A 16,086-nucleotide genomic window follows, 5' to 3' on the forward strand; every position below is an offset into this window, starting at 1 on the left:
ATAAAGATCAATTATGTTGTGAGTTCACACACAAATCATATCTTAGATTCACATATTCCCTAGGAGCATATATACTTCCTGATACGTAGCAGGTAGTTAAGAAAATCTGTTTATGATATTTCAAATTTTTATGTTTGGTTTCTCAAATACATAGAGTTATTTAAAAGGCCCTTTCTAGCTCTATTATTCTATGCTTAAAATATAAATTAAGCCAAATAAATAGTGTAGTAGATCACAGAGGTTTTAAAATTTAAGGACAGAAGTCTTATTTTTGATTTATATATTTCCTTCAAAGCGTCATATAATTCCTCTCTCTAAATAGCAGGTGCTCAAGGAAATATCTCTAGATTATAGTTATTTATTTATTTTGCTTTGTATGTCAAGTAAATTCTAACATTGTAACACTAATGAGTTGCTTTCAAAACTCATTATTAATTATAAAGTCTATTTCTTACCACCTAAATCTTATAAACACAAGTAAATGAATGGGAAACAGTTAAGAAAAAGTGCTGTTCCTTAGTTTTCCTCAATTAGACAGCTTTCCACACTTTAGGTTTCATGAATGATAAAATTTAAAAGCTCAATATGAATCTAGTTTCATGTGCACTAACAGATGTCAGGTTTTCTACCTTAAAATCAGAAAGAAAAGACTTCAAATTGCTGAAGAGAGTCTACATATATGTAACAATCTATGGCATATATTCCATTGTTAATTGAAAACACATAGTTAACTTGGGGAAGCAACCCTGAAAATGCAGATGGCATAGCGGAAAAAGGTGACATTCTTTTTATAAATTTTAAAGTAGCACACATTACATGAAAAACTCAAGAGTTTACAGGGGGGAAAATGGGCAGGGAAAAAGAAAATTCATATGCACTGTATAGAAGCATGAAACTCTTAATGAAACATATTAAACAGAAACACATGACTTTTGCTAATTCATTTGTACTTTATCCTTCTTTTTAATAGAAATTAAATTAGTCACTTAATGTACATAATGTAGTGTTTGTTTTCCAGTCTGATTGCCTTTCAGCATTTAATTCTGCATCTCTCTTTATAACATGGGAAATGTTATTCAGCATTAATATGTAGTTTCATGAGTGAACAGTGTCAAACATCAACTGTACCCTAACAGAGGACAAAGGTATCAGAGTTAATTTGTAGCTAACAACATGGAAAAATAAAAAAAAAAAACCCCACAGACCCGCAATAATATCAACATGCATTATTAGCCAAGATTCAAAGTTAACCCAACCCATACAGATTTCTTCTAAGCTGAGAGTACACAAGGATGACTTTATCGAGATCCATAGCCATAGTAGTAAGGTTCATCAGGGCGGAATCCATAAGCTGTGGCAGGACGTCCAAGAATGCCAACTGACTGGCCAAAGCCATCCATTCCAAGGCTGAAAAGAGAAAAAGGAATGATAAGTTGTACTGTTCCTCACACAATGTAGGCCAAGAGAAGGCCAGGAATTTTACACCTCCAAGATTCTCTTCCTAGCAGCAAAAGTGTGGCTGTCATTAGGCCTTTTTCTTGTTCTCTGTGTGAGTATGTATGTGTGTAGATACACACATATATATATACACACACACACATATGAAATATACACAAATATTATGTTATATATAATATATATTAAATATAGTCATAAAACTGTGTATAATATTTACTTCTAATAATGTCTTAAAAATGTTGGAAACTTCTGTCATCAGGTACTATTCAAGACAAAGAGGAGGACAGATCAGAAAATTCTTAATAAATTAAATTACATTCACATATGGCTTTTATGCCAGAATATGAAAATATTTTATGTGCTAGCAAGTATCAGTGGTAGGGAATGATAAAACTAAAACTGTAGTAAAATGATTTTTGTTTTTATAATAAGACCATTTTTTTCATATGAAGATATAGTATTGTTAAAAAGGACATGCATTTTGAATTTTAGCTGTAAATTCTCACTCAGGGCCAAATTATACTATAAACCTACAACTGAAAGAATAAGAAGGAATTTTACAACATTTGAGTTAGCAAGATTTGATCTGCAAATTCTTCTGACTCCTCAATTAGAAAAAAACAAATAAATCGTACATGTTTCTTTTGATTGACAGCAAGATAATTATAAATTTCGTTTCAGTTTATTCCTTGGAAATAACAGAAGCCTAAAGATAACTTTCAGAGTTATAAAGATATTTGAAGCATGGGTAAACTTTATTACTTTGAAAATTATTCTTTCATCTACTACTAATTTAAAAGAAAATCTGTTCTCCAAAACACTAAGGATCAGAGAATTATCCAACACTTAGCAAAATGACAAGATATTTATTTTGCCAGGCAAAGATGGCAGCTATAACATGCTCATGCATAGCTCATGCAGTGAATGCTAGTGAGCTTATTTCCAATCAAAGGAAACAATTGATAATGTAGAAACATAGACTTTGAGAAAATACATATATTTAAGTGTTTTAAGATTTGAGAGTATACTAGATGGAAAAATATTTTTTCTGGGCATCCTGGGTGGCTCAGCGGTTTAGTGCTGCCTTCAGCCCAGGGCATGATCCTGGAGACCAGGGATCGAGTCCCACGTTGGGCTCTCTGTATGGAGCCTGCTTCTTCCTCTGCCTGTGTGTCTCTGCCTCTATCTCTCTCTCTCTCTGTGTCGCTCATGAATAAATAAATAAAATCTTTAAGAAAAAAAAAACAAAAATATTTTTTCTGTATCAGAAAAATCACAATATGATTAAAAATTGTATTTACATAGGCACTAACTCTTAACTCAAAATGAGATTAAGTTAAAGCACAAAAGAAGTAATGATTAAAATGTTAAGGTTTTAGATAATTTGTGTATGTATGTGCATGCATGCGTGTGCATGTGTATATTGAGACAGGACTAATTACTAAATATAAGGAAATATAATGCCTATGGAGTATATTATTCACAGGAATCCACTGCTCAGGAAATGGATCTTCTGAGATATAAGTTTTACGTTAACATTTGGTAGTGAGTCATCCTGAAGAAAAGAAAGTTTTTGGGCTCCTTCTAAAAAAGAAAACAAAAACAAAACCTGCCTATAATTCCTAAAAGTTGGTTGAAATTTTTAAGTCTGAATTTATTTTGAAATGGCAAAATATAAATATTTCCTTTCTACCTTGGTCTCATGGGAAGAAATTTTAATTTTATGATGAAGGGAAACATTGTTCTAGAGGTAGCTTTAAAGAGGTTTTAGAAAGTAATGCAGTCCACAAACTCAGTTTAAAATTAGAGGGAGAGTTGGCCGGTGACATTTTTCTCCTGAAGCACTAAGGTTAACAAATACCCACATATCCAAACTACTTTCAATTATGTAAAGGTTGATTGTACAGTTTATAGGTTCCAACTCCTTTCCTTTTCATCTACTTACTGCCTGCCTTCGGATACTGCTTATACTTTTTAGCATCTCTTGTGAGATGGAGGAGACTTAGGTTAAACTTATGTTAATTTTATCTTCTTTTTCTCAATCTAGAGGCTTTCAGGAACTTGGAAACAAGCAGCACAGAGTAGAAACAAGAAGCGCAAACAAATATGCAAAGGCACCTTAAAAACAGAACATCTCACAAAGGGACCTCACAGCAACAGTACCATAGTTCTAAAAGAAGAAGAGAATCCTCAGAAGGGAAACTGTTAGCCATGTTGGCACAGAACAAGATGTTCCTCAGAGGCAAAGCTAGCAACTAACTCAAGCAATTCCTTGGGGTGACTATCAGGATACTATCAGGAACATCTGACCTTTTTGGCAGGCTTGTCCTCATTGAGGAACAGGCCTTAAAAAAGGTTCTGAGAGTCTGAGGTCATTATACATTCTAACTGCAAAGCTGTATTTTATTTCTATGACCAAAAAGCAAACTTCCGATTATTGTATTCCCATGTGATTTGACAAAAGGTTATGTAAAGGATAAACTTAGACATTATTCAATCTGCCTGATGTACACTGACAGATAGATACTCAGATGTTTTAAAAAAGATTTGTCAGTCACATTGTTGGTAAGAATTTGCACTCCCAAGTCAGTTAAAGTAAGATCGAACCTTGAACTCAAACTGATGAGTTTGAGTTTCTGAGCCTGCAAGTTTACTGTAATGAAGTTCTATTTACTCAGTCGACAGTTCACCCAGAGACATCTGTGTGTTTAGGCCAAATTTTTTGAACTTCCATAGATATCCCTTGGGAAAAAATTTTAAGGGGAAAAATTAGAAACTATTAAAAATCAGTTTTTCTGTAATTATCCATCATGTATCACAGATGAACTTGCTGTTTAAAGAAAAGAATGTCTGAAACATTATGACCAGTTTGCATGGTACTTTGATGTAAGTTGTCGGTCCTTTTGTTTTATGAAAAATCAGCTATATTCACACAGTTAATATCTTTTAAATAAAGTTCACTCTGAAACACAAAAGCTTGATTCTTTAAACTCTCATTTGATTCTAATATAGAGGAGAACTTGGACTTTTCAGGATGCTGAAAGCTGAAGATAGATATTCTTTTGGGATATGTGGACACTTTGGACACTTGCTGTACTTTCACCCTTGGAATCAAGATATAGCCTTATTAATGTTGAATCTAGTTCAAAATGAGGAGAGCCTAACAGTAAGTTTTCCTTTAAACACAAGCAGATAGATTCTTTACATAAGTTCTACAAGAAGGGGATCGAAACTGTGAATATAAAAGGGAATTGTGACAGCAAAAATTGTGCTTTCCTGATCCACTACGGACTTTGAGGACACAGTAACAAAGGCACTGGCATGCCCTCACTAGGAAACACAAGTACTCAAACAGCTGTGATACACTACTCCTGTCCTTTCCCTGTGTGACCATTCTCCTTCAGATGAAAGTTTGTATATCTGGCTATTTTTATTGGAATTTAACACTGCATGTGTGTCTCCATATGTACATATTTTCTTCCTGGTATTCCTAACCTACATAAAAAGTGGTGTGTACCTCTAGATCAGAATATGCTACTACTAAACCACTTTTTAAAAGAGGACTATGTAGTGTCATTTAACCATCATCCTCAATGTCTAGATATCATTTTTTAGATCTTTAAGTTAGAAAAGCAACAAAATGCAATCTCTTCTTAAAAATGTATATTTCTAGTTAAAAGAAAATGGTTCCGGTTTGTGATGAAAAGACAACCAGGTAAGGCCCCCAAATCTGTCTGCTACTAAATTTTATGTCCCAAGAACAGTGATTTGGGGTACCTAGAAAGGAAAATGACAAATTCTTCATAAGAAAAATAATATATTTAAAATTTAACAACAAACGTAAAACCACATCTAAATTTTATCTTTACCCAAACATTTAGAAATCTAATTAGCATTCAGCAAGCAAGAGACAGGATTTTCTGTAATACTAACAAGGTGTCAAACAAATTTTTAATAGCATTCATTGTATTTCTAAACTTGCAATAATTCAGAGGGGGAAAATGAGAAATCCAGGCATGACAAGTGATACTTCACATGCAGCACGTTACAAGGGGAATAGCAGCCAGTAAAGAATCCTCGGCACTCTGAGGCTCCTACTGGCCTTCTATGCCAGGGTTGACATTCCTGTAGAGAGGGAAGAAATCACCTACCTCTAGCTGTTTGTGAGCCTTAATTAGTGCATATTTGTAAAGCACTTTGAAATCCTTGGATGAAAAGTGCTGCATAAGTGAAAAGTATTATCATTATTTTATTAAAATTTGGTAAAAAGCAACACAAGTCTTTATCTTCTTTGAAATTCCCAAGTCAGCAAAAGGTATGCAGAGTAAATAATGTATATATTAGAGAATGTTACAAAAAAAATTATAAATAAATAAATTCAAGCCAAGTTCTCTTATCATAGGTTCACAGAATTTTTGACTTAGAAACATTTTTAGAAATACTCGAGACTACACTTCCATTCATAACATCCTTGACCAGGTCTATTGAATTCTTTACAGAACATCTCCAGAAGTGGGAATTCTCACAAGGCAGTTTGTTCCATTTAAAGGCCTGTTAAACTATTAGAAAGTTCTTTATCTTGATCTGAAATCTATTGGTTCTAGAATTACCCTCTGGAACCACAAAATAAATCAAATCTTCCCTAATATGGCTATTTCACAACTCTCATTTAATCAATCCTCATGATTGATATACTACTCATATATTAGTCTCTAGAATGTTTACCATCTCTTTTGCTCTCTAAAATAACTGATATTTTTCATTGTTTACCTTAAAATGAAGAAGTGAAAATAATGTGTATCTGTACTTATTATGTAGTCTGAAACCAGCATAGAATATAATGAAATCCTGTTTCTGACTCTAATAATGAAGGCTAAAAATGCATTGATCTTAAATTTTTTTAAGGAGTCCTTACCACAAAATGGCTCACATTGAATGTGTATGTGTGTGTGTAGTTGTGTCCAGGTGTATACACAGAGACATACACGAAATTTTCACATTGAATTTCACCTTTTTGGTTTGAGTCTTTCTTTAGGAATTCTATTCACCCTAAGATAACATACTTTATGACAATATATTTATAGAGGGTAGTGATTCTTATTACTACTTATTACCTATCTTTGTGATCCATGGAATAATTCTTTTGGACTTAACATAGGCTAATTTTCTTCAGAGGAAGATTTCCAGAGTGTTATAGAGATGTATGAAATGATCTGATAATAGCTTCCTAGAACAGTTTGTTCTTTTTATCCATTATTCCAATATATTGATCATAGAATCAAAATGAGTTTTATCTTCCTTTCTGAGATTATAAATTGATCAGAGTAATTTCAGCCTAACTATAATTTGTCATGAGAAATTTAGTAATATGAAATTGTAGTAGTGCAATGTAATAGTGATCCTTTTTATCCATCCACCCATCCATTAATCCAAATGGTATATGAGTTCCTACAATGTGTTAAGTAGTTTTGACAGTCAATGTTAAAAAAATGTGGTACTGAGAAGGCAATAAGATATTGTCCTTGACCAGGACTGGAGGCAACTAAACATGGGAAAAAATTCCAATAATAATATGGTGTTGTATTACCCTGGTACATTTATAAATTAATCCAGAAGACTAGAAGAGGGACAGATATTTATTTTTTTTAATTTTTTTTGTTTTTTTTTTGGGGGGGGGAAAGATATTTAATATAAGGTGAGAGTATATTAGAGGTATACATAAATTGTTACAAAAGAATCCAGGGGGCTAGAAAGTCTTCAAATAAAATATGTTGTGTGTGGTTTTTTTTTTAAAAAAAGATTTATTTATTTATTTATTTGAGAGTGAGTGAGTGAGTGGCACGGAGGGGCAAAGGGAGAGGGAGAGAGAGCCCCAAGCAGACTCTGCGCTGAGCACAGAGCCCGATGTGGGGTTCCATCGCAAGATCCTGCGATCATGATCCCAGTCAAAACCAAGAGTTGGATGCTTAACTGACTATGCCACTCAGGCACATTTAAAAGTAAAAATACTTTTAATGCATCTGTCACTTCCTAACTATACCTACATTTATCTGTATATCCTTTTGCTTTATTTCATAAAGGAGTAAAGACTGTCACTGTCTTATTAATTGCTATATCACTAGCAGCATTGTATCTGACACAGAGTGGGCATTCAAAAAATATTTTATTTTATGAATGGATGAATCTAGAAAGACAAGTAGGACTTCACAAGTGAAGAGAGAGAATTCCTAATGTGGCAGCTTCAGCAAGAGAGAGAGAAGTCGCTGAAGAATAGCAACTGGTTTGTTATGCTTAAATTCTTAGGTTTACGATGAAAGCAAATGGCAAGAGATAAGGCTAGAAGGGGAGGTTAAGATTGGATTTTGAAAGCTCTTCATATGCTATGCTAACTATATACTTCTGGAGAGTTCTCTGTGGTTTTTAGAAAGGGGACAACTTACTTCTGTGTTTTAGAAAGATAACTATGGTAACTATGGGTGTAAAGAGACAAAAGCATGGAGAACATTTAAGAGAATATCACAGCTGTCCATGTGTGAAGTATTGAGAGCCTGTAGAGGCAATGGAAGAAATAACAATCAAACATGCTATATTTCCTGACAAAAATGGTATTTCTTCTCTTTTGAAATGGTTCTTGTAGTTATACTTTTACCACTTGGGAAATGAGAATGAAGAGAAAGTGTTTCAAAACTGGCTGAAATTTTAGAGGTTAGAATTAATAGGAATGAAACAATTTTGTCCCTTTACTGTGGGAATATGCTTCATCAAATAACTAAGTGGCTGTGGTATTCCATGCAGATGAAATCAGACTGTAGAAGTAGTTTGTCTTTGAATTCAATAGGTAGGGCTGGACTATTCTGGCAGAAGAGAACATTTTTTTTCTTGAAATACTTTTACACAGTAATAAAAGAAGTATAGATAGAATGAGACAATACCGATGAGATAATACCTACCAATACATGTATTATTTTATTTTATTTTATTATTTTTTTAAATTTACAATACATGTATTATTAGAGATCTAAATGCTTGTAATTTATAAACCAACCACTAGATGGAGAGCTTGTCTTATCACTGAGTGTCATTTACTTTTATAACGTTTTAAAGCAAGTCTTATTTAAACTCTCAGCATATTTAAGTGATAGAATGTGGTTTTCAATGGTTTCTCATTTGGTCAATCTAATCATTTTATAAATTGTGAAATAATTTAGTGAGAGTTAAATAGGAGTATTCACATGCAAAAAAAATTTTTGATTGTGGGGGCCATGAAAATGACAGAAGATGCTGATCGGCTTGGACACAGAAATATGTAATGCATGTGCATGTTAAGGTACTACTACTACTATATGACAGCTTCTGAAGTTTTCATTGAACTTGTCAGAAGCACCTTTTCTATAAACTTATATGTAATAAATATTTATTTTAGGTTGTTGAAGGTGTTACTTATTGAACTTGAGCCTTTGTATTACTGAGATGAGCACAATTAAGCAGTCTTTTGATAAGCTTTACCAATATATATCAAGTTTAGCTGTTTTTATTCTTAACCTTTTAGTTTAAGTTTTTATTCTTAACCTTTTATATGCATGAGTATCAATTTCCCTTTTATTATGATAAAACTTAATGGCTAATCAATCTTAAAGAATCACATTTTAGTGAAATAAAACCAAATAATATTTTTCCAAAAATCAAGGGCAAATGATATGAGTAGTAGGAAGTTTTACTTAAAGTATTCATCTAGAATTTATTTAAAAAATATTTTTAAAGACATCTTATTAGTTTTAAGAAGAAATATACCAACTTGGGGATAGAGCCTGTCAATTTAGTTACTATACTAAGATGCTTCAGATAAAAACTAACTTGTAGTAATTATGGAAGAAGCATGCGTAAAATAGTCACTGATTTATTCCAAATGGTAAAGAAATTCCATTTCACTGATGCTCCTCTAATCTCACTTAATTCACACTTCTCTTATAATGCATCTTAATCTGTTTAACCGATCTCCAGGGGCTATTTTAATTATATTTTTTATGTGGAGATGTTATAGTTGGCCCTTTTCATATTATACCATTGCATTAATTTTCTAAATTCCTTTTTATTTTTAAAAATTTTATAGTGTAATTGAGATTCTTCTATTAATTCCAGTTCTTGGGCATCCTAACTCTTAAATGTTTTAACTGACAGTTCAACTTCATGAGTCCTTTCTCTTCATGAGCTTTACAATTTTTATTATGTTCAACTTCTAGTTTCTTTTATTTATTTTTGCCTGTCTTTTGGCCCTTGAACTTGGAAATATTTCTACAGAGAGGTTCTGTATATGCTTATATCAAGGCCCTGAGGATTCCACTATCCTGAAACAATTTTAATAATTTCTTGATTTGGGGTTCCCTGAGTTAGACGAATAACATAAATTCTGAACCTACTCATGCACATGGGAAAGCTTGTGATTTCTCCTTCCCTTGGATGGCTATCCTCCTAACCTAGGACCTTGGGGCAGAAGATAAATTTTAGTCACTTATCTAGTCTGGTGAATTGAGATCATTTAGTCCTTTTTTCAAATATGAAAAAGGCAGCCCACTGAAATTCTAGGCTTTATAGAGGGAACTCAGTTTCATTTTCCTATGCTATATAACCTATACCTAGTTGAATATATTCTTGTGGGTGGTTATTTTGTGTGTGTATGTGTATCACCTGGGGTGTTTATTTTCTTTGTGAATTTGGCCATGAATTATAAATTTTTGTTACATTTTATCAACCTTTTCCATATGTGTATATGGGGAGGGGGGCTTCTAAGTCAACTCAATCTAGCCGGAAGTCCCTTCCATTTTGCTTCTATTATTCTGCTCTGCGAATTCAAGAAAAGGATCTATCAACCTTGTATTCCTGTGACTCAGAACTGGCTTGCTTGAAGAGAACAATGACTTGAGGGAAAAAACTGGACCCATGAGAACATATTTTCTTTTTCCTTATTTGTAGCAAGTAACAGGATAAATACTCTCAAAGGTGCCTAATGAAAGCTGTCAGATGCGATTATCAGGCTAAAGTGAATATTTACTCAAACCTATAATGGTCTCAAACTTTTTATAATAATCTTTTAATGAAAGTATACCATCTAGTCATCCTTAACTTATATTTCTTCAATTAAGTGCAAGGACTTCTTGAAATTGGCAGTTCTATAATATCAAGCAATGCCTCATTTCATACCACCAAATGTTAAGAGAACTTACTGAGCTGCTTAAGTAACCCCTAGGTCAATAAACTGAGTCATTAGCACCTCCTTTGAATAATTGTTTGTCTGTTACTGGTTCAACATTTATATAATCTGTCATAATACCTTGGTTTTTTAAGGTACGAAAATTACTGCTGTAGGCTTAAAGTAGAGAATATAACATAAGTAGCAATGTTTTCACAGTGATAGTTTAACCATACTGTCTGGTACTGAGTGAGTTAAAGCCTGAACACCACAGCTAATTACTATGTAATGCTAACCTTAGTTGCTGGTTCATTTTGAGACTCTTTAAAATATGAACTGTGTATTTTACCCCTATGCACTCTCTTAATGATTTGTTTTTTTAGACTGAAATCACTTCCAGCCATCAGTTATACTCTTGGTCTCTACATATGCACTTCTCCAAGCACAAATATTTCTTTTTCCTATTGGTCTGCCAGCCCTGTCAGAGCAAATTTCACTTTAAACTAAATGCTATGATACTTAAAACCTCTTGGATTACTCAGGCTGCTAGTGTGATCTATGACCTTCCAAGAATGACAGCTGAACTTTCCAATTTGCTTATACTGCTTGGGGAACTAGAAAGCACATGCCAAATAGGAAAATGTTTCTGATGTTGAACAGAGAGAAGTTCTTGTTGGAGGTGGGAGCAGGAGACTATTAAGTACTGAAAAATACTAATAAGAAATGAAAAGAAACTAAACATGCTGCAAAGTCTAAGACCTTGAGCATAATTCAAAAGTTAATATTAGTACTAAAAACTTTTCAGTTCAGTAAAAAATATATATAATGACCCTCAGTTACTGTAATTTAAGCACCATCCAGAATCTTAAAGTGACAATGTATTATCAAAGTGAACAAGATCAAAAGATGGAAGAGAATCTAAAATTATCATGAGTGCTATGCTAAATGGGCTATATCAATTCATCTTTCTTTATGAGACAAAAATCTGACATGCAAACACAATCAGAGTAAATATGGCTACCTAACATGCATGCTACATACCACTCTTTCATAAATGAAAAATTAACATTAAGCTTCTGTTAAAATCTTGTCTTCAAGGTCTTTAAATAAATAGTACAGTTTGGGGATATTTTGATATATTTAAAAAATTTTCACTTTTGTTTAGTACCTAAGAGGTAGATAAGTGTTATTAAAAAAAAACAATCTCAAAAAATTCTATTAAATATAAGAAGCTTAATGTAAAGTTTCCATTTATGTCATAGTCTACTTACTCATTTGTCTCAATAATTTTTAGGCTAAAAAATACCAAATGATGGTTGATAATAAGTAAAGACTTATTTTGGTACCTAAAATCAAACCAAGTGATATTTTTCTAAAATTGAGGGCACAAGTAAAGATAATAGAAACTATATTGAAATAAATTAAAATGCATATTTTTAAATAGCTAAGCATGACAGTGTGAAAATTTGATCCAAAATAATATTTATAATATTAAATATAAAACTAAAAGGCACTGCCTTACATTATTATGATATTTTAAACATCTATTTTGGGTAGTGTTATATAAAATACTTCCAGCTGCTAATTCAGCAATTTCAATAATCACTACAGGTCAGATAAATGTTTTGTAGTATATTTGGTGTCCTCTAGAGCATTTGAAATCTCAGTATATTGTAGAATATGATAGCAATTGCATTTGTCACTAGATGAACAGGTACTAAGAAAATTTCTACTCTTAAATTTCATAAGCTCTCTTGTCCTTGAGAATATATTTGTTATATTATAGGGCTGCAAAACAAAAACAAAAATAGTTCATTTTCTACTTATGTCTAAGGCTAATTTTATTTATTTTTATTATTTTTATTATTTTTTATAAATTCCCATCAAGTGCCCCCCTCAGTGCCTGTCACCCAGTCACCCCCACCCCCACCCACCTTCCTTTCCACCACCCCTCATTGGTTTCCCAGAGTTAGGAGTCTCTCACGTTCTGTCTCCCTTTCTGATATTTTCCACTCATTGTTTTCTCCTTTCCCCTTTATTCCTTTTCACTATTTTTTATATTCCCCAAAGGAATGAGACCATATAATGTTTGTCCTTTTCCGAATGACTTATTTAAGGCTAATTTTAGATTGTCAAGATATGGACTGACTGAAGTCATTCTGTTCAACCAAATTGTAGTCTTATGATGAAACAAGGTATTTCTAGATCATCTCCACAGAATAAGGCCAAGCACCCTTTGGAAACACGCTGCATTGATACCAAGCAAATTCAATGTAGATTGGAATGTATATGATACTAACGATTACCTTTCTGACTTTATACCCTATTACCATATTTTTTTCCTATTACCATATTTTAAAGTTATTTTCAAAGCAACATAAGAAAACAGGATACTTTTTTTTTCCCTTTATCACTGACATGCATGGATATTTCTTCTCCCTTAAGAACTGGAAATTATACTTATTAGCAAAACTAACTTAAGTATGAATTATCAAGAACTCCTGAATTTTATTAAAGTTAGTGGAGTGCAATGACCTGAAAACCAGAATATCTGGATATGATTTCTGTTTCTAATGATATAACTTGTTATAGTCTATATCTGTAACTGTCATAATTTTTTGTAAGAATAAAAATAATCACTATCCCTTTTAACAAATGCCTTGAGATTATTATACTTCCAAGTCTCTTACAAGAACAGCACAGACTCATATATTTGGCGTTGTTATTGTTATGACATATGAAAATGATAGACCCTTCCCTAAAAATACTTATGAAATTCTGGCTCCTGTTGTAAAATCTAGACAGTTAAGACATACTCTATCATATTTGGCATGCTTCTTACACATGCTTTCTGTTTGCTTTTATAGGGCTATTACATAATTCATAGAGATTTATGCTTACACATAGGCAACTAATTGTTATTGCACTAAAATAACGCCATGGCCAATCATATCTTCCTTTTACCATACTGAGAGTAGACTGCTTGTACAAATAAGGTTATTCAATCAAAACCCTTCAGATTCTATATCATGATTGATGCAAATGATGCGACACATGTTGGGATGAAAAATACTGGGAATGTCTTTTTACATGCTTCTTTACCTTATTTTATATTCAGTCAGTTTATTTTGAGAGTAGTAAATCAAGGGTAAGGTTTTTGGTTATTCCACACAAATCATCACTTCCCAAACTGCACACATTTCTGTACTCAGGTTTACTGCTGTTTGAAAAGGGCACAGGTCATGCATGTGTGTAGGATAGAGTATTTCATTTTGTGATGTTCATTATCTTGGGGTTGTGCCAACCTGACAACCTGGGACTTATAAGCAAAGCTGGGCAACTATGAGGAGAAATCTTCGGGGAGATGGGAATGCACCAACCATACATTTTTGAGATTATAGACAGTATAGGATTTTAGGCAATATTTCAAACTATCATATAGGTGTATCTGTATTAGTTTTTTTCAAGTATGCAGGACAAGGAAAGATTACAAATTGATTTATTTAAAATGACTACAGTGCCCATTTGAGATGCCAAATAGTACCCTCACCTCAAGACTTCAGGGGAAAAAGTCAAGATGCAACTGTAAGGAATTGTAATAGTTTTCTTTTTCCCCTTAGTGTATACAGAGAACAAATTAAATTACAATAGTCCAATATTTATAAAGTCCTTAAAACCCAGAAAACTTTTTATAAAAACTTTTTGAGACTTTTAAGAATTTCTGGATTTTTACCACCTTAAAAAAGATCTTAGTATGATGTTTTTTTTTTTTAATTTTTATTTTATTTTATTTATTTATGATAGGCACACAGTGAGAGAGAGAGAGAGGCAGAGACACAGGCAGAGGGAGAAGCAGGCTCCATGCACCGGGAGCCCGACGCGGGACTCGATCCTGGGTCTCCAGGATCGCGCCCTGGGCCAAAGGCAGGCGCCAAACCGCTGCGCCACCCAGGGATCCCTTAGTATGATGTTTGAATGGGGTTTCTTGTATCAATTTGAAAAGATGTAATTTTTATGTTACAGTTGCAATTTAAAGATTAACTTGCCTAACTATGTTCATAGAAGCCTCCTCTCATCCTTTCACATTTGAGGGGCTCTTAATTAGCCACATGATACTGTTCACACAAAGGTGTGGATTCCTTTTTAAGATTATATTGCCTTTTAATTTCTGATAGGCCAATATGAAGGTACTTTGTTTTTGTCTGGAAAAACCTGAAATGGAAAGAGTTTCTGAAAAACTGGGAAGTATTAACTTTAGATCAAGCTAAACAAAGAAAATAGGCTTAATTTATATGATATTACCTGAGATACAATGCAGACTTATGACCACATAAGAGAAGATATTCAGGAAATCATTAATTGTGGTCCTGTTTGAGTCTTTTCAAAAGACTATTTTATAATCTTTAACTCAATCAAAAGGCATAAGAAAGCATTTGTTGATTGTGCCTCTCTAGTCTGAAATGAGACTAGAAATATGTATCTTTTACATAAAAACCAACACTGACATACATAGATTTTACATTCACCAATAATTGACTGTTAACAATTAAATAGAAGTATACAGTTTAGAAAATTACTAATCACTCTCTTGAGATATAAAAACAAAGTAATATTTGAAAATTGATTCTACTACAGACTGTCCCACTTGTCTCTCTGAAGTAGGTCTGAGTTCTATTTAATTGGTAGAGGCACTAAGCAGTTATGAGATTACCAAGTGGTTTGGGTCACTACTGAAAGACAGCATACTGGCCTAAAATTCTTAAAGGATTATCATCTACAGGATTATAGTTCATAATTAATTCCCTTAACTCCAAACATCTCCATTTCCAAATAACCACCAATGGAGGTTTACCGCCATTTTTTTTTGTTGTTGTTGTTCATTTTTTTTTTTTTAAATGAGAACCTGATACAAATCCTTTGCAATCGAAACCTCTTTCAATTAAAAGTTTTGAGAATTCATCAATAATTACGTCAGTGTTAAAAGAAGTTCAAAGACTAAAATGTAGTGTCATGTGTTCCCTTGGGAATATCTATCAGCCTATCCACATACCTACCATGTAAAATAAAGTTTCTACTCAGTAAACCTTTGCTCATGAGATCGGAGGCATCAGAAATCAACATTCACATCAAACTCTTTGATATAACGGCTCTCCTCAAATATTACAATTATTCAAATCATGCTTTGTAGGACACTGATGTGTCTATAAAGAGCATTGGCTCTATCACAAAGCCATAACAAGTTTCTGTCTAGACTAATCCTCCCAAAGTGCTTATCATTCTAATGAATTAACTAAATTTTAGGAATTACCAGACTATCAAAGCATGATGTTTTATTAAATAGCCTATATAATTCAAGAGGTTATATATTTCAATAATAATGTGATTTGTCAAGTATTGCACTGCTTAGCTTAAAATGCAAACAAATCTGAATCTTTCACTCT

The 16,086-nt window shown here is 32.9% G+C and overlaps 1 protein-coding gene across 2 annotated transcripts in view; it reads right to left on the reverse strand.

Annotated features, from left to right (window-relative positions):
• Positions 1–943: 943 nt before the first annotated feature.
• KIFAP3 (kinesin associated protein 3) overlaps positions 944–16,086 on the reverse strand; it is a 147,084-nt gene continuing 131,941 nt past the window's right edge. Inside the window, exons 20-21 of one of the 2 annotated variants that reach the window (XM_041765016.1) lie at positions 5,610–5,678; positions 944–1,407 (exon numbers count right to left, since the gene is read on the reverse strand). In XM_041765016.1, coding sequence (XP_041620950.1) covers positions 5,633–5,678 — 46 coding nt within the window. In that variant the 3' untranslated portion in view covers positions 944–1,407; positions 5,610–5,632. The remainder of the gene's footprint in view (positions 1,408–5,609; positions 5,679–16,086) is intronic. The other variant, XM_041765006.1, reaches the window with a different exon arrangement.

Source organism: Vulpes lagopus, chromosome 1, assembly GCF_018345385.1.
Source record: "Vulpes lagopus strain Blue_001 chromosome 1, ASM1834538v1, whole genome shotgun sequence".
Lineage (NCBI taxonomy): Eukaryota > Metazoa > Chordata > Mammalia > Carnivora > Canidae > Vulpes > Vulpes lagopus.